Source organism: Dermacentor andersoni, chromosome 9 (genome assembly GCF_023375885.2).
Source record: "Dermacentor andersoni chromosome 9, qqDerAnde1_hic_scaffold, whole genome shotgun sequence".
Taxonomy (NCBI): Eukaryota; Metazoa; Arthropoda; class Arachnida; order Ixodida; family Ixodidae; genus Dermacentor; species Dermacentor andersoni.
The window spans coordinates 35472096-35491420 of NC_092822.1; the positions used below are offsets into that span (position 1 = coordinate 35472096).

The 19325-nt window shown below is 45.1% G+C and overlaps 1 protein-coding gene across 1 annotated transcript in view; it reads left to right on the forward strand.

Moving 5' to 3' along the window:
* The window catches only part of LOC126527623 (uncharacterized), a 35549-nt gene extending 17390 nt beyond the window's left edge, over positions 1-18159 (forward strand). The window contains exon 8 of the mRNA XM_055068883.1: positions 1781-18159. Coding sequence (XP_054924858.1) covers positions 1781-1832 — 52 coding nt within the window. The 3' untranslated portion in view covers positions 1833-18159. The remainder of the gene's footprint in view (positions 1-1780) is intronic.
* The last annotated feature ends 1166 nt before the right edge of the window (positions 18160-19325 follow it).

Here is a 19325-nt window from a genome sequence, read left to right on the forward strand (position 1 = left end):
GCGAACAGGGTGCGATAACGCTATCGTGTTCCACTCTTGAAGGCGGCCTAACTCCCGAACAAGGCAGCTCGGCAGAATGCAAAGAGGAAGCATCAGCGAGCTACGGAGACGGAAGAAGAACGAGAACAATGACTTTCTAAGTGGCGTGCCCAGTATGCAGCTCGGCTACACACTATTGCTTCGCAATCACCAGGCTTAACCAAGCTAAGCCATGGCCGTTTTTTTTTTTTTTCTTCTGCCTTTCAATTCGACTCACCGGATAATTCGACCAGTTTTGTCGGTCCCGTCAGGATCGAATTAACGGAAGTTTACTGTTCTTTTGTTATCCAATAATTTGTAATGAACATGTATTCTTTATGTGCTGTGGCAAAAATTTTAGATTGACTTTGTCATATCTGATGATTTTTACACAGTGAAACTCAGCATAATGAAGTCGATAACCAAGTGTCTTTGATACTGAAATAAATTATTGATTGATTATAATTGATCAATGAAGCAGCTGCCACGCATTTGTGACAGCACGCATCAGCATTGCAAGCCATGCGGCAAGGGCGGTATTCTCAGGTCGTTCACTTTCAGAGAGGGAAGTAAGATCTCTTCCACATTTCGCGTGACTGTCAACTGACTCGTCAGTGTCGACGGGCGACAGCATCCTCCTTGCACTGTGCCAAGCACACTGTCCATCATGACTGGCAAGCTGCTGCCGCCTTTGCCCCCCCCCCCCCCCCCCTCGCCCCGTTATCGCTGAGATCGGCTGTGCCATTTGGCCGATCCCAGCGATAATGTCGATGTGGCAGCTCGCCAGTCTTGTTGGAGCCCAGCAAAACTCATGCCCACCGATCTCGCATCCCACCTCAACACACTACTCTACTGATGCTACTCACTACTCTCCCAACTCATGCTCGACCGATCAATTGCGTGCGAACAGCACCCTGCGGTGGAACACGTGAACGCTGCCTTGCCTGCAAATATTAATTTATTTGGAAAAAAAAAAGGCGTAAATGCAGTCGCTCACTATTGAAGGTGCATTGCAGTGAAGCATGTTGCGTGCTGGAGCACAGCCAGTTTGGAGCTGCAGTTTGCTAGATGCATTCAATAGTGAGGGACGACAACACTGCCGATATGAGCACCACCTTGCGCGATACCCACGCCATCGCGTTGGTTGGCGCATTTCCCCTGTATTCTAGTTCACTGTACCCAAGAGCTGTATTCTCAGTCAATTCTTGTCGGCAATACAATCACTTTCGTGAGACTTTGCGTGACTCGACACCGCAAGCCAACGACATTGATAGGTGATAGCGTTTCTTGCAAAGTGCCAAGCATGCTACCTTGGCTCACTGTGCCAGAAATTTGTTGCTCCTAGATGCCAACATGTTCGCGGCCAAATCGCTGGAAATCAATTATATACCCGTAAATTATTGGCTCGGAATGCCTTTACGGAATGCCTGCGTCCCAAAAAGCATGTTTTGAACTGTGAGTGAGCAGATATCTGCTTTGCTATATCCAATGTTGCATTGGGTCTGGATTCATACCAACTTAACCCAATCAAGTTGCACGGTACTTTTGGTTTTGTTATAGCCGTAGGTTAACCCATTGAAATAGGGCGCAGCCTGCGAACTCATTAATTTACTTTGTTGTGTCCAATAATACGTTACATCCATGTTCATCTTATTGAGGTTTCAGATGTACAGGTGTTCCGTTCGGCTGAAGTTCAACTGTACTTGAACATGGTTGTCGCCTTCGCTCAACGAGTTTTGTTTATCGTTTTTTCTGTTTTCAGAATGCCAAGTTCCCAGTGCGTATCCAGCATGGAGCAGGATGATGATGGCTAAGAGCGGCGTAGCGGTGGACGACAAGTCACGATGGGAGAGACAAAAAAAAAAATCAAGACCGACCGTGGGTCGTCAGCGCAGGAGGATTTTGTTTCGACAGTGAAAAGAAGAAAAAAAAGAAAAGAGTCTTGAGAGAGCCTACGGTAGACGGTGTACGAACGTCACCGTCCTCCGCGGTGGTCAGCCCTGGAATGCCGAGTGAAGATAAAGGCCCGAAGAGAAGGGTGTAAGAAGAGAGAGGGTGGCTTTCCGAAAGGGAGACGCAAGGGCTGCTGGCACAAGTTTTCGTGCCGCTAAGGTGAAAGAAGTCATTTGTTGGATTGTCGCCGCCCCACCAGCGCCGAAAGCAGTGATGTGCTGAGTGACAAGGTTCGTCGTTGGGTCTGCGTCAGATGTCTCATCACGTGCTGCGGCACGTCGTCTCTACGACAGGTGCCAGGAAGGGAACAAGTTTTCCACGGTCTCTACCTCACGATCGAAAAAAAAAAGTGAAATGAAAAAGGAAAGAAAAAAAGGCACAAAAGTGATGACAGGCAGGAACGAAATTACTGGATGTTTTCTTTTTTTTTTTTCTCTCTTTCGCCCTCTCTCTCTCCTCTTTTTTCTTGCGAACAAATGCCAAATTGAACACAGGTTTAGTTTTTTTTTTTTTTTCTCCTGTAACGTGTTTCGGAGTACCTCATTCCTGTTGTTTTATTGCGGCTGATGCGGGCGGGCATGACGCTTGTAATTGTCTGTTTGTGTTTTGCTCTTTGCTTTCTCGCAGCTTTTTTGTTGTCGACGTGCACGTCGTGTTTCATCCCAGTCCCGGTGTTCTTTCTTTCGACGGTGGTAACTTGGTTAGCAGTCATCACAGGTTCAGGCACCACAGGTGTCGCCTTCATTAGTTATCAAGCAAGTCACCCACTGTCGCTGCAATCTTACTACACGTCTTTCTTCGACGTCATGCTTCTTCTTTTTTTGCAGGTGCGTGTGCATGTCTGTGTCACCTTTGGGTGCTGTGTTATTTTCCCGGTGCTGTTTTCTAAAAGAGTTTTTATGATTTGTTATTGTTGGTGTGGCTGCTAAGTAGCCTTGATATAATTATGGTCAAAGGAGTCTTCTCTTTTTGTTGACCAAAATCACATCATCACGAGGATGTCAGTTTTGTTTGCTTTCTCTCTGGCTCTCTCTCTCTCGCGCTTTTTTTTTTTTTTCTACTGTCAACATGCGGCAGTTGCTCGCAGTGCTCGCTAGATACTTGTTCTGTCCTGTTTGCTTCCTTGTGTGACGATCGGGTCTTGTTTAAGACATTGGGTATCTGTAATTCTCTTTTTTTTTTCTTCAGAATGTTTTAAAACTGCGTGGTGTTGTTTGCTTTAAGTATGTTACGAGGGGCTTAAGTTTTTGTTGGCTTGTCCGCATGCCTTCGCTTTCAAGACAGTCGTGCATGTGGAACGTATTGCAGCAAGTAACTGGAATCCGAGTGTACTCGCATAGAGAGACCATTCTGTACTGTGTATTTTTTATATATATATATATATATGGCATACGTTTACAGTTAGACTTCCGTACAAGTCCACTGAGACTCAAGGCTATGAACAGCAACGGAATAGTGCGGGTTTCATTCTTATCGTTTGTTTGTTCCTATGTTCCCTCAGTAGAAGTCTTGGAATGCTAAAATCACCTTGATTGCTCAGGTTCTTAAAAAAAAAAAAACTGAAAACGGGTCAGTTCTGCTGAACGACAAGACATTCGTGGGAGTGGACGAACAGACCTTTTCATTTTTCTTTTTAACTTCACATTTTTGTCACACCGAGTGGTCAACGACTTGAGGCCATCGAAAAACAAACAAGTAAGGCAAGGTCCTTCCTTTTTTGCATGGAGAGAGAACGAAAGAAGAATGCGATGGGATGCCGAAACCTTCACCACCGTATATAAATATATTATTTCTTTTGAGGTCCTGCCATTTTTTTTTTAAACATTCGTGCCTGTCAGTTTTAGTCTTTCCTCGTGTTTAGTGCCTCCTCCATTTTTGAGTGTTTTCTTTTTTCTTGCCCCCCCCCCCCCCTTTTTTTTTTCTCTTTTCACGAGTCCTACCTCACTTATTTTACACGCTCAACTTGACGACTGGCTTTCCCTCCCATCCGTGTGGTGCACTCCTCAGCGCCACGCAGCTCGGAGTCGTCGCTGTCGGCTGGCGACACGTTGCAGGGTTTCTTCCCTGTCTCCTGACATTGTCGTCGCCGCATCACGCTCGGGTGCGGCTCTGTGTGTGGGTTCTCCATTTTTTTTTGTAGTTATTTTTTTCTTTGGTGCCTAGACTGGTGGTGCTGGCAGAGACAGGAGTGATGCAATGTGGTGGAGCGCCGTGTGGCAAAGCTCTTTGCCATTCGACGAGGCCACATTGTTTTGTGGGACAGTGGTGCCGTGGGCAACGAAGAAGAAGAAGAAAAAACAGTTTCCGAGTGGACTTTTTTTCTTTTTTTCTTTTAGTTTTTCTCTTTTTCTCACACTCCCTGTCGCAAGACTTGTGGTGCTTGGTGTCAGTGCGCGGCTGTCCTTCGTGCACATCTGCAGCTCCCGACCCCTTCCCCACTACCGGAAACGGGGGAGCACGGGAGATGCCGATCGACACAGGACGTGAGGAAAACGAAAGACGGGGAACTCCGAAAATGTGGCTACACCGCGCCCCCATTGCGTTGGGCAGGGAAGCCGGCTATGTGTGTGCATCTACTGCAATAGGAACTGCTACGAGTGTCACGCGCTTCCGCGGCGGGAAAGACCGCGGCGCGCCACGGTGAGGCAGAGGCCAAACGGGCTGTCCCGATTGAGCCCGGAGGACGTCGTCGTAGTGCTGCCGGCCTTCGACGTTGATCACAATCATCGCAACGTGCCGAGTAGTGCATGCGTTTTTGTTGGTGCTATGGGGAATGACGGTAACGATTGCGCGTTGTGGGGACTCCTCTCTGGAATGCAGAGGCTACGGCCTCGAGTGCTGTTTGCTCTAGCTACCTATGCCTGCCCTTATTATGTACACTTGTGTTCTCTTCCTTCGCGCTTTACAAACGACCCAATGTGTAGGTTTTGTTAAGTTGTTCTCCATATCCACCGTGGATGCACGATGGTGCACTAAATTTCCATGCTCTTTTTTTTTTTTTTTTGGTCTGTTCTGCCTGCTATGAATCTTTATTTATACACTTCACAAGGACCCTCCAACTTCTTTTGCTCACATGATTTTTCAGTGTGCATCGGCAGACTCTTGGCTCTGCAGCTTTGAGAGAAACATTGTCACTGTGCTTGGTCTTCTGCCGTGTGCCCATTCACTTATACGTGTTGGCCAGCTGCCCCGCAGTATCACCTTGTTTTCTTTTGCAACTTTTGGCCGTTGCACGCATCTGGGGCGCCGACTGCTGTTGCGAAGCTTTTCAGCCTCAAAGCGTCCTTCGTATTTTGAGCAAGGCAGCGTCACTGCCACCATCACAGTGCTGCCAGCTTCCCTGACCAGTAGGTGAAGCGAGCTCTAAAATTAACGAGAGAGACAAGGACTGGTATTGCTCCACTCTTGAGTTCTTTAATGACGTTGCCTGAGTTGCCAACCGGCCTGCTGGTTGGCGCATCCTTACACAGTTCACACCGAGAGAATGTGCAGCAATGCAAGCAAGCAGACGGCAGTGCAGACGTCTTCTAATGACATGAGCTGAATTGGCCACTCTAAAACACCATTCTAGAAGACAAGGTAAACACGTTAGCAAGCAGGGCTGGCTATCATTGTGTTTGTCCTGTCTTTCCAGGTCTGATCATTTGCCTGTTGAATTTTATTACTTGTGAATAGCATAGCTCGTTTTGACACCCGCTGTCGTCTGCTAGGCTGTCCTTTAGTGTGCTCCACAACATCTGCTGCTTGCTGCGCAGAACCAGACAGACAAAATGAATAGTCACTGACACCCGACGTCAACAAAAAGAGGACGGAAGTGCATCTATTTCACCATGTTGTTGCGGTGGCATAGTTTGCGCCTACGTTGAATTGTAGTGTGCACACACTTTGTGTGCATTTCTGCTTGGTAGCAAGCAGTGCTTCAGGTTGGAAATTGTCGATCACGGGCTGCGCACTCCGAAGGAGCTGCCTAGCAGACGACAGTTGCGTGCTCTCCATGCATGTGCACATTTCTGCCCATTTCACTCACTGCTGCGTGCCTTGACACGCAGCGTTGAGAAGCAGCCGGCCGTTGAGCACTCAAGTGACGTCCTTGAAGAAGTACCGCATAGCTGTGCACTTTTTTTGTCATCCTTTTCCCACTATCACCAGGACATGCGTCACTTTCGATAATCGGTTTTGCTGGCATCTGCTGTCTTCTTGGTTGTCCTTTCTTTGTATTGGTCTTGTCTCCCCTTGCCTACGCCACCTGCTTTTACCGTTTTGTGTGTTAGTGTTTAGCCCCACAGTTTTGACTGAGACTACGGTGTTTTTTCTGACTGTGCTGTTTTCCTGTCCACTTTGCCTACGTGTGGCAGGAACGGTCCAGTGTGCGTGCCGTCACGGTTGGGACTGCATCCTGGTCTCCCCGTTTCACCCTAATTAGAGAAAGAAAAAAAAAAAAAAAAAAAGACGTGCCGATCACCTTTCTCCTGCCGCACGTCGGGCCTCCACCTGTTTCTTCCGGCCGTTTTTCGCACCGGTACATTACCAGCGGTGTGTCGTTCTGCGCTCCTGTGATGCGTCTCCTGTTTCGTCACGAAAGTTCCTATATCTCTGCTGTTGCGCTAGCTGGGCCGCGAGCACTTTTCACGCCTCTTTTCCCCCTCTACCCCTCCCCCCTTTCCTATGCTTTGCTCTTCCTTTGACATGAGGTCTGTCCACTCATGCAGTTGCCACTGTCTGCGGCTGTAACGGTCTAATTGCTCGTTTCTCGGGGCACTTTCCGGTTCACCTTTGCCGGACGTATCTGCGTTGCGGTAACCCAAGTTTTGTTAGTTGGTTCTTTTGTTGTTGGCAAGCGTGGCGGAGCAGTGTTTTTCTCTGCGCGACATTATTGCCGAGCAGTCTGTTCTTGCGCACTGATTTTACGAGGCCTTTCTTTGGTGCAGGGCATGCCAGACTTTGAAAGCGATGTGCTGATATGTGTGGCATTGGGTAGAACTTGATGAAGAGGAAGTGAGGGATTCCGTGTTTTCGCTTGCAGCGTTTAGATGGACTTGTGTTGATTTCATTTTTTAATCCTAGCCTTATCGCCCCCTCTGTTTTTTTATCTCTTCAATCAGATACCTTGCCTCTTGTGTTAGACATAATTTGCACTGTGACATCGGGCACCTACTCAACTTACATGATGAACTTAGTGCAACTTTACCTCAGGTGCAGAGGGGCTTGAGTACGTTTTGAATTTTTCACTCATACTATGACGGGTATTCACATTTGACAGCAGCATCACCAGCACGCAATACTGCTTCTCTGCACATCTTGGCAATGAGGCATTTCCCAATGATGGCTAACGTTTTTCTTCCTTCTTTTCTAATATTTCTTTTTTCAGACATTGGCACATTAAAATGCCGTAGAACACTGACTGTTGCCTTGTCGACATAGGGTACAATGAATAAGTTTCTTCTACACAAGAACTGTGTGCAAAGCATGCTAGGTATGCGAATATGGTTCCCAAAATACAGGTCTCCCGGTTAAGCTTCACTCTTAATAAAAAGTTAAACAGGTTTGTGGAGGGATTTCCCGACTATCTATCTTTCTTTTTCTTGGCTTGCTCATTCTGGCATGGTGGCCAGCCACAATACTAGATAAGATTGCCCGCATATGTTCATTGCTCTGGCATGCCTGCGCTTGAAAACCCCCCTTTTGCTAGCTGAACTTCGGTTACATTTCTCCACGGTTGCACATAATGTTGAAAGCATTGAGCATTCATCTGTGGAACCCGTTAGATCACACATGCATTTCTCAGGGCTTTGTTTACTGTATTCACTACTTGTTTGGACAGATTCTTCTTTTGTGCATGCTTGAAGTGAAAGAAAGAAAGGAGTGAAAAATAAGGGATGAAAGCAAACAGGCAGTTGAGGATATGAGAGAGAGAGATGGTGATGGAGTGATGACAGGCAGGAAGGGCAGGCCTTGGTTTGAAGCCATCGCCAATGTTTGCGTCCATGTAGCGTCTTTTTGCCTAGCGTCTTTTTCTCTCATGTGTGCACGGCCATTTCTCGTGACCAGTGCTTGCAGCAGCGGCTCAAACATAGGTGCCTGTGTACGTGTTCTTTGTGCAAAGGATAAGCTGGGGGTGATGGATGAACAGAGCTGGGGCGTGCCTGTGTGTAGGTATGGTAAGTGGCGCCCCCTCTTCTCTTCGCCTGAGGTGAGTTCACGGAAGTCTAAGATGCGCAAAAGTTTTGGAGGACGTCCTGCCTCTTCTGCTGGCTCTCGTCGTTCACATTGTGTCTGGTGTTTCCCTTGTTCGTTACTAGATTCTCTCTCTCACTCTCCCCCCCTCCCCTTGCCTTTGCAGCTTCATGTGCCCCTCTCTACCCTGACCTGATGACGACATGTTGCAGACTAGTTGTACTGTAGGTGCCGTTTTTTGTAATGTCATGCATGTGTTCGCCGCCAGCTTTTCGTGGTGTTCAGAGTGGCTGTTTCCATCCTGGTATGAAACTTTTTGCTATCGTAGAAACCTGGCTAGAGGCCCCTGCCTCTGTTTTATATATCGTGTTCCAATGGGTCTTTCTGTAAACAGGCCTGGCACATGTAATTTTTGTTCGAAGTTTTTTTTTTTTTTTGCCGAGGCATTCTTTTTCTTTTATCGTCACCTGCACCTGCTCGCTTCATTTCATGTTCCCGGCATGCGTTGCGGGTGATCTTCACATTCACGCCAACCACAATATACATCAGCCTGCACTGTTGGGCGCCATATTTTTATTCATTCACTAGGTAGAAGCAACAGGAAGCAGAGGAAAGCTCGTAAAGTCTTTCTTCCGCACACAAAAAAGAAGAAAAAAATCATCGTCACAGCGCTATCACCACAGCATACATAACGAGGGCGCCAGTTTTGGCCGGCAGTCTCTCCGGGATATCTCTAGGTGGTCACACTCGTGCCAAAGGCAACAGCAGTACCTGACGGAATGAGACTTCAACCGGCACCAATGTTGTATAGCGGGCCGGTTGGCTGTTGGCTTTTCAAGATCCGGTCAAAAAGATGTCATCACTGTGGATTCAAAAAAGGAGAGTGGCTTATGGAGAGGCAATTGTGTGGGAAACAAAAATGGTGTCTGTTGTTGATTGGTTGAAGAAGAAAAAGAAAGAAAAGTGAGGCAGCCCTGCATTTCCAAAGAGAGCCTTTTCATCGTAAGGCTGGCCTGGGTCATTTTGTTTGTGAGTTTTCTAAGGCGTTTCTTCAGTCTCCAGTGTGGTGATTGCTGTAGCTGCGTCAGCTTTTGGTGTGAAAGATAAGGATATTACCTGTCTCGTGGGACTTCGCCTTGTTTGGCCATAGTTGGTTCTCAACATTTTTTTCAAGGTGAAGGCCAAGTTTTGATTCATAGAAGCCTTGGAGAAAGCTGCATCTTCGGTTCGGCTAGCACTTGCGGGTACAGTTATGACTTCTTTTTTTTTTTCACCTTCTCTTCAAGACTTCGCGTTTTTTCAGAGAAGGGCGATCTCGTGTTTCATTAAACATACTGTCAGGAAAAGAAAAAAATATATATACGCATCTCAAAGTTTTGGACCATAATGTACGTGTTGTTGCTCACCTTGGCATTGTCTCAGCCAGGACAATGTCTGTCACACACTCTCGGCTGTCGAACATCTTTTCCGTTGTAGCATTCACCATTCTTTAAGTAGGAGCTGGTGTTGCCTTTGGAGCATGACCAACGTGCGAGGTAGGAGGATAGTGTTGGGTGCCACGTGTGCCCGTGGTGAGTCGGAAGCAGTGTTGATGAAGGAATGTCGCGACGTTCTTCTATCGATTGTGCGACAGAAGCAGTGCTGGCAATCGCGTTTCGGACAGCTCGTCATGTTAGTCTTGTTCCCAGTTTTGCACATAGTCAAGCACCTGTCTGCTAAATACCTATTTGCAAGTAAAGACCATCAGCACAAGATCGCTACACGTGCAGATGTCTTCTCTCGTTCAGGCAGTTGGGAAACTATCCTGTGTTTCTGAAGGCTTTCAACGTGGTGGCACTTGTCTTCTCATGAAAGGCATCATTGCAAATCAGACATGGCATTCTGAGAGACATTTGGTTTCTTCCTCCATATTTAATATACTTCTGTTTTACCTTGCATGGGATACAGAATGACGTGGTGAGACTTGGCTTAAGTTCTATAATGTCATTTGGTCTTCTCCGAGGTGCCATTCAAAACTCTTTCAAACAATGTCTCATCTGACACAAAAATATCTTCGTTATATCCGGTATTCGTTGTGAGCATATATTTGTTACATGCTGACATCAGCTAGAAACATTTCAGGTGTACTTTGTTGTATGTCATATACAATAACTTTCCAATGTTCAATAACTGCAGCATTTTGGAAAAACATTTGGATCCCGAGTTCCAGTAGTGCTACATGACAAGCTGGCCAAGAAATTGTGTGTTGCTGGCAGCAAGTGGGTTGTTCAATATTTTTCAGTTCTCGATGTAGTTCATATATCTTTTTGAATGTGTAAAATATTTTACATTGTTCTAGTTTTTTCTTTTTCTTTCCGTTTGATGAGTATCTTGTTTTGTTTTCTTTACGTTTGCCTGCCCAATCCCGGTGTGTGGTTTAGTCGAATGTTTCACCTTCCCCCCAAGCCCCCCCCCATCTACCATCTCGTATCCTTCATTTTACCTGGTGAGCGTTTTTTTTTTTTTTCCTGTCTATAAATATAAAGTATATATATATTATACATACAGAAAAAAAATCACATGCGCGTGAATACAGTCTATATATAAATATATACACATATATATGTATACATAATTCCTCGGTGCCTCGGAAATGCACATCGTCTACCTCCCAGTAAAACAGGTCCATGTGTGTCAGGTTTCAAGCATTAAAAAGAAAAAAAAAGCTGTGAAAGTGTTATACAGAAGTGGTCTTAAGTTAAATGGCAAAAGAGTCAGTCAAGTCTAGATGGTGTACAAGAGTTCTAAAAAAAAAGAAAGCATCAGATAGTGTGGCTTTATTGAAATGCCCCCTCTGTGTCGAAACCTACGTGTGTGAAAGTGTGAAAAAAAAAGAGCGACAAGATTTTTTGATTGCAGTGTAGAAAAAAAACTGAAAGTTTGTGCCTTAGGTTGGTGGGGAAGTTTGTTATTTGAGAGCATTTTTTGAATGGTCATTTGTTGTATAAAACAGGCAGGAAATTGTGAGCGAAATCCTAGAACAGTGTAGATATTCGTTTTAACGGCGAAGTGAATAAGCGCGAGATATGTAGAGTTTTGTTTTCCCGTGAGTGCTCTTCTGCTTAGAGGTTTCCCGATCGGCGTCAGGGCTGCCATTGAAGCCCTCTGCAGAGCTGTCTTGGAGCTTCTGGATGGAGGCAAAAAGGAGGGTCTTTAAGGGGCAGTGCTTTGCAGGGAAACGTACCCCACTCTCTGCGCTAATCATGGTTGCTCTTTTGGCAAATGATACTCTTCTCATTAGGTGCAGCATCACAGGGTTATCTTGGCATGATTTTGTAATTTGCATCACAAAGTTGGAGGGGCCAGCACGGAGGCTGTGAAGCTTAATTACTGAAAATGAGTGCACGTCCCGATTGGGGTGCAGCCGGGCCCGTGTTTTCTATCATAGCGTGGTTACTAAGTTGCAGCTTGCAGTGATAACAGAAGAAAAAATCATTTGCAAAGTGTGAAAGATTGCATGTATGCTTGCACTTTTGCAGCAGTGAAATGTCTTGCAATAGTTGCAAAATTTTGTTGTACGACCCAGAAGCATTTTTTTTGCTTTTAAGGGTTGCTTTTCAGGTTGCTTTTAAGGGTTTAAAAAATGCATGGCATGATAATGTACTGTTCTCTCTCAACAACTTTCTTGCACAAGTACTTCAGTCCACGGTGGTTCTCATTCACTGCGGAGTGAACTGCACTAGTGCAGTCTCTGCCAAAATTTATGAAGGTAGTGTGCACGTGACAGGATCTATTTACGTGATTATTAAATTATCATAGAGTGCATCCAATAGACATTGGAGCTGTGCTTGTACCGTATGTACAGGATATGTCATTGTGCACCTGTAGTAGGATTTTCAGTGCATGAAAAAATATTGAGAAGGATGGGGCTGCTGAAGCTCGTGAGCCTCTGTGCGCCGGGCATGCTACGGAATCCCCGTCACACTGTTCGCTGACAGATCCTGTCGCTTGTGGGATGGCTTTTAAACCTTTGACGAAGGCTGCGCATGTTGCATGACACTTGCGTGAGAGGGTGCGGCGCCCTCTGTGGTGTCAGTTGCGCACTGTCAACCGAAGAAACCCCTGGATAGCATCTTCAGACCTTGTCTCTTTGACATTTTCGTAACACTGCTACACTGCATGTGCGTGTAAGTTTCCTGAGTTTATTGTGTCGTGCGAGTTCATAGATGCGTCACTGGTTAGATTTTTGTTGCATATCATGCGCTGCGGGACATTTCCCAGTTTGGCACTGCCCCGGCTCCAAACACTTGAAGTAGGACAAGCTAAAAGGTTACTTATGACCGTTACAAATTGAGCGTAGCAAACAGTACTGACTGTAGTACTAAAAAGTTGAAGCGTGCAAGAAATGAGGAAAATATTTGGTGGCTTGTCTTGCAAAGGATGAGATCCGCGGTGCAGGGAGAGAAAAAAAAAACTGAGTGAAATAAAGAGAAGAAAACTCTATTTTTGTTGAAGCTAGGATTACACTTAAGTACGAATATATACATATTTTGTTAGAGTAAGCCTTTTCATATTAGATGTGGGTCTCATTGTATAGCTTGCATCTCTGTGCATGTTGTACAACTTGACATTTTGCTGTACACAACTGCTGTCGTGAGAAAGTGTTGAAACTTTGTGCACGTCAGTTCTCTACCGCCTTTCCTCAACATCTCTATTTCTTTTCTTTTTTTACGTACCCTCAACCATATTGTCTAGGGTACATTTCTTTTTTCTGCCTCGGGAAGTAATAAATGACTGTGCATGCTTAATTTACTTCATATGACACTGTAGGACAGTTTTGTACTCAATGAAAACGCCATTCTGGCAGAGTCAGAAATGCCCTGTGCCTGCTAGCTTGCGAAAAGTCCCTCCTTGAAGCGACATGTTGGATAGACTTTTAAAACGTCAGTCAATCAAATCTCTTCAGAAGGTTGCAGAGACTCTACACTGTTGTACCAAAAGAACTTTTCTTTTAATGAAACATACCGTCCGCTCTCGACTTGCCCTGATACTGCGTGCGATATATATATATACTTTCAGCACAGGTGAAACCATTTTGTAGATAAACATCAAATGCTCACAGACCACAAAATTTCCTTTAGCACTCCAGCACCTCTAGGCGAACATCAGTTCAAGCATCCACTTGGAATTTTTGAAGTTGCAGTTGGCCATAAAAGGATATTTTCGTTCCAGTGTATTGCTTATGCTGTGTACGTATATTGAGCCAACATCCCTTCCAGTATAAGGCCTGCATAATTAATTCCATGAAGCACACACAGTATGATTGGTTATTTTGTGGAGCAAGAAATTACTTTTTTTTCTCCGAATATCATTTCGTATTCTCTCTCATATTATTTCATATTCATTGAAGTGCTGTAGAGCACATTCATGTAAAGATTATGTGATTTGGTCATTTTAAACCTGCATACTGTTGTGTGGCCTACTAGTGAATAAAGCCTGGAATACATGAATATATCTGTTCCTTTTTTTTTTTTCTCCTTCTACATGGACACTTCTTTCTGTGTACCAGCAACTGTGCAAACCTTCTGAAATGATTTTAGTGCAATAATACAGTGAACACAGTCTGTCCACAGGTGACTTTACGTAGGGGCTTTCAACAGTGTTTTGTTTTGCATATTTTGGCACATAAGTTTTCATGATAACGCCACTACATGGAATGTGAGCATATAAGATTAGCGCATCGTGTTGCAAAAACTGGACGAGTTTGGATTCTGTGCAATTTTCACGACCAGTACATTAGTCCTCTGCCTTTGGTTAATCATACAAGGCATTACTTTGTGTCGCATGCTTGAAAAATCTGGAGCCATATGATCCAAGGGGTGGGGTTGTACGTCACCATTAAAATTGGCCTGGCCACTGTATGGTCAGTATTGCTGATGTGCTATTGCCGTACGAGTGGCAGGTGTCTTTTAAACCTGCTGATGAAGTTGATATACTGATGTTTTTCACTTTTTTTCGTTTTCACGGGTACATTACGATGGTTTTGAGGAACATGCGTCTGTGAATGCTGTCCTATGGCTACTTGTAAAATGTTTGCCATGGTTTCCAACTTCCACCTGCAAGTTCATGGCCAATTGGCACATAATTTACAAATGCCATCCAGAAAATTTGGCTGATATTTGCATCCCAAGTTAGCAAAGACAAGTGGCAGTGGAAGCCTTTTTGACAATTTTCCATCTCTCCATGCACTTGTGACGTATACCACGTGCGTCGTCACAGGTGTGACGGCATTCACGACGTTCTGTGCTCTCCTACCGTCACGGTCACTCACATGACTTTCAGGGAATAAAGCTGTCATTCAGACATTCATTGCGTATTACATCGCAGACTGACAACTTCTACTTCTTTCAGGATTGCAGCGGTTCGCGTGAAATTAAGTAGAAAAAAAAAATGTGTCACACATACCCGGATCAAGCCGTACTTTGACCTCCCTGAACAATACTTGCCCGTGCACTTGTGTTTTTGAAAGAAAAAAAAATTGTGTGTGTGTGCGTGCTCGTGCGTGTGTGTAGTGTCAACTTTATCGAGTTGAGAGGCCTTTCTTGGAGTGTACTGTTTTCATACATTTGCTTATGTGTGTGTTCTTCAGTGTGCTCTGATTCGCTGTCAACATGGGTACCATCCTCTAGCTTCCCTCGAAGCTGGCGGAAGGTGAATTCAGCATTGCTCTTCTTTCTGATGTTGCACATGAAAGCAACCTATTCTATACCTTTGGAGGTGCGCATATTCTATGCTGTACTTTTGTTGTTCTTTTTTCGTTGACGCCACAACATCGAAGCCATTCCGTGTATTCATCTAGCATGTAACCTATACGCTTACCCTGGCTGGAAGAACCAGGAGTTTGTCTTGGCTCATGTTGAACTCCCACCATGTTTTTGGCTTACTTAGCCTTTCAACAAAGAATTATGACTGTTAGTATATAATCATAATCTGTTAACAGTGATCATGTTGATGGCTCAACAAAATTTGCTGTGAGAGATGAATTCCCATCAAACAGTTTGTTTCTACTTGAACCCCACTACCTCATCTTTTTATTTAACCTTTGTTTTCTTTTTGTGACTCTCATCATATGAACCCCTGCTAAATTGCTGTTTTTATTAGCCATGATGAGAGCATAAAAAAAGCTCGCATAAGTTTTGTCTTACAACATTTATATGGACGTCAGTATAGGTGCGTTAACTTGTGCTTAAGTGCAGGTTCTTGCACAAGCTGTCATTATTCATGTGTCGACGTGGTTTTCACAGATTGAACATTATACCGCCCACAATACCAGACTTAACAGCCATCCTTTGTTATTCAATTCACATGATGTCAATGCATTACTAATTCCACTTGCTGGCTCAGGTAAATAAATTACTGGTTTCACATTTGATTTTTGACATAAAGAACTTGCTATTCAGAGCATAAGTCGAACCAATGAAGAAGTTTTTTTACTTGCAAGGGCTAGATTTGCAATTCACCACCTTGTTTTGGATAAACTGACCACTAAATTAGCAAACCAGTTATGTTGGCTAGACTCATTTTTTTACCTCTTTTACCTTACTTGGGCTTAAACATGTGAAAAGAAGAAGCTTTCATGAAAATTGACCTATATCAAGTGTATGTGCCTTGGGCACTAGCTTAAGATCATACAGAGCTTTTGCGGATATTCACTTGGAACCAACATTGTACAATACACAGGCACAATCATGTGTAATCATCTCAATATCTGCGCCGTTTTTTTTTTTCTTCAGTTCTTTCCTTGACTGGTTCATTCCTGTTCATTACGGGTCCCTGGGCTAAGCCTAGTCGTTTGTTAGGCTTCAGCCCTGATAATCCTGAACCATGGGATTGAGAAGACAATTTTTTTTCTGTACCATTTGCTGAAAGCAGAATGCTAACAGCATGTTAACAACATGTAGCTTCACGATGCACCGTTTACTGAGGGAACGGTGCATCAGTTAAGTTTGTCAGCTCGTTTTAGCTTTGATGAATGGCCACCGTGTCTGTTTGTAGTGTGTACATTGTCCACTATGTTTTTTGTTGCCGCTGCTACTGGTATACCAGGCAGAGCAGCCAGGGTGTTTTAATCACTGCAGCTGCGAAGCTTCTCGTATTGCGGAAGCTGCCATGGCAGTGACACCGATAATGCAGATTTAATCATTGTCACGCCATCTATGAGTAGACAAGTGAACTAATGGGTATCGTTAATTGTTGAAGCCAGAGCAGTGCTTGCTTGGCCATGTTTCTAAATAGGCAGTGCATCAGTCTGCCAGCAGGCTCCCAGGAGGTGGTCACTGCAAATGGCTGTCGATTTCAAAGCGGGAGTTTCGTAACTGCTGTGGCTAAGGAGACCCTGTACGGCAGCTGAATCGAAGATATGTGCAAAATGTGTTTGCTCTCCTTCACTCTTTTGACATGCTTGAGTCGTCACGGTGACCTCAGTATTTACAGTTCCTATAAGAGTTTTTTCCGCGGCTCGCCTGAATATTGCGCGTAGTTCTATCTTAGACTCGACGTAGCGGCATAATTGCTATACTACACGATGGCGTAACGATAAGTACAAAAAAACGCATCTCAGCCTTTCTCTCTCTCTCTCTCACTCTGTCAACCCCCCATAAGAGTGAATGTGGGCTTTGGTAGCTGCTGCTTTTGCGACGTTGTTTCCGGTGTGACGATGAAATCACTTTAAAAGAGCGAAGAAGGTGCAGTACCATTATACCTGTGTACTATATAACACAATGAAGGATTGTTGCTTGCTTCCTGTGACGGACGTCCCTGCAATAACAGGCTGAGGCTGGATATGCGTGCGAAAGTACCAGGTTTCTTTTTTTTTTCTAGGAGCCATTGAGATCGGCTTGTTAATCTTGGAACTGCAGCAGTGTCTTCTGTAGAATTGCTGGGACCCTCTAGCAGACGACACACTTATTGAGGCATACGTACTAGCCGAAAGCAGTTAAGTAAAATCGGCTTCGTGTATATCGTCGTCAGCAGGTTTTTATGTTGCAGGCAGCGTGGAGTTACCCGTTCTGGCGCCTATATAGTGCCTCTGAGAATGCTATATCAGCTATGGTAGCCATGTACCAGACGGGAGTGAATTGTTTCTTGGAAAGCCAAGAAACCCTAAGAATCTCTCCATGCATGTTACTAAGGGATTGGAGTAGTGTTTGCTTTGGGTCATAAAAGTATATAGCACTAGACTGCCTTTTTGCCAGAAGTTTCTCAATCGGAGCCGGAAGTAGTTGCAGGCTATGGGCTGTGACGTCATAGGTACTGGTGCTGTTGTCGCCAATGCCGCCACGTTTAGCCTCCATGTTTACTAGAGTTGCTGCACACTTGCGCCTGTCGATAACATACGCCAAAGAGAAAAGACGAGTCTTAGCGTTTAGGGACAAACACTTTTAATGTGCCGTCCAATCACGACTGCAGCAGGCTTTTAGCAGTCCTGCCATAGCGACATGGTTGATGCCTACATCACAGCTGATTGTATGACGTCACAGCCGACACATTTTGAAGGCCTATCGTCTTGCGAAGGGGTTGCCCTTGCAGTTCTGGTGGATTTTGTTAGCAGCCGAGTGAATCTTGTCTTATTTTCTTGCATCCCCGTCTGGTGAATTCGTTGGATTGCAGACAACGGTTCAGCCTCAGCCTGGCCTTGCGGTGCTATATGTGTTTCGTCTGTGTCGATTCGACGCAGGCGATGCGGAGTTCTCTCTTTAACGCACTGTGTTGGTTTGTACATGTGCTGCCATTTCAGCGGCGTGCATTCTTACAGGCTGGCTGTCTTACGGTGCGAGGCCAGGAGTTTTTTGCATATAATGTGGCGTGCATGTATGAGTGTGTGTAAATGTTTCAGTGCCAGCAAAACTTCAAAAAAGAAAAAAAAGATGGTGGTGTACACTGTGTAGTTTTTTCTGTAGCCCTTTTTTTTCCCCTTCATTTTGTAATGCGTGTACTGGAAACTTAATAAAATTTTTAGTTTGGTAAGTAACTACACACTCTTTGCTTTGTTGTTCTTCATTTTCGTGCAAGGGGGGTCCCTGCCACAGATGGTGCAAGAGGTTGGAAGACTACACTTCTCTTGATGGAGGCTTGGCAGTTTGCAAAGGACGCACAAAAGAAAGATATAGGGGACGCAGGGGGGGGCTTTGAAATTCCCGCACCAGCTTCCCGTGACGACGAAGATTTGACGCCTATCCCAGCCCACTGTCGGAAAGAAATAATTATTAAGAGGAAGATTTAGCTCAGGTGCAACTCCGACGCTGTCCATTCAAATACACGTAAAACACAAGAACGCTTTTCTGAGATGACCCCTGGACTGATTCTAATGAAATTACAATCAGTCCAAGGGTGGAGTCCAATCACTCCACCCCGCTGGAGAAATAGTTGGTACGCCACTGGATACACTGACAGTGCCTTGAGGTGCATTCTCTCGGTAAGTGCGTAATGCGTGCGGCTAGCGCGTTGACCAGGCACGCTAGGTGGGACAATCAGCCGTATCGCGTGTGCGCGGGCGTACGTCCTTCTGCCGAGCCTTGTTCACTCTTGCACCTCATCCGCCAACATTTGCATGGCTGTCTTGCCTGCCACAAATGCATTTTCCGCTGTCAAAAGTCGGAAACCCTGCACAACTGTCACTGACATTCAAGGCGTTTATTGTATACTCTGAAGCAACGCCAGTTTCAGTCTGTGATGGCACGTTCTCATGAATACACCAATGACGACAGAAAGTCCTTCGTCCATGGAGCGGGACGTGGTGAACAGCGTTGTGTGTGCGCTCGTGTAACGTTTTTTTTTTTTCTGCAAGTCCGACCTGGCTGCAGCAACAGCCAGGAGAGAACAGTCTAGCTAACACACCTACCGGCACAAAACATGGAGACTAACGCACACCTGCATACACGACACCTTTGCCATGGTACGAGACCTACACACATAAAAAAAAGTTCGCACACTTTGGGGGTTGTCTTGTCCCGCAATGATAATCATCATCTATCTTGCCCGCATTTCCTTTCTTAACGTTGCGCACCTGGTTCTTCCAGGTCACGAACAGCATGCATGTTGTTTGCGTGACAGAGCATTCTCTACAGAAAAATAGCGAGCGCTGTTTCTTCCAAGTAAGGAAACACAAGCAAGGCAGATTACAAGATAAGCCCCAAAAGGTG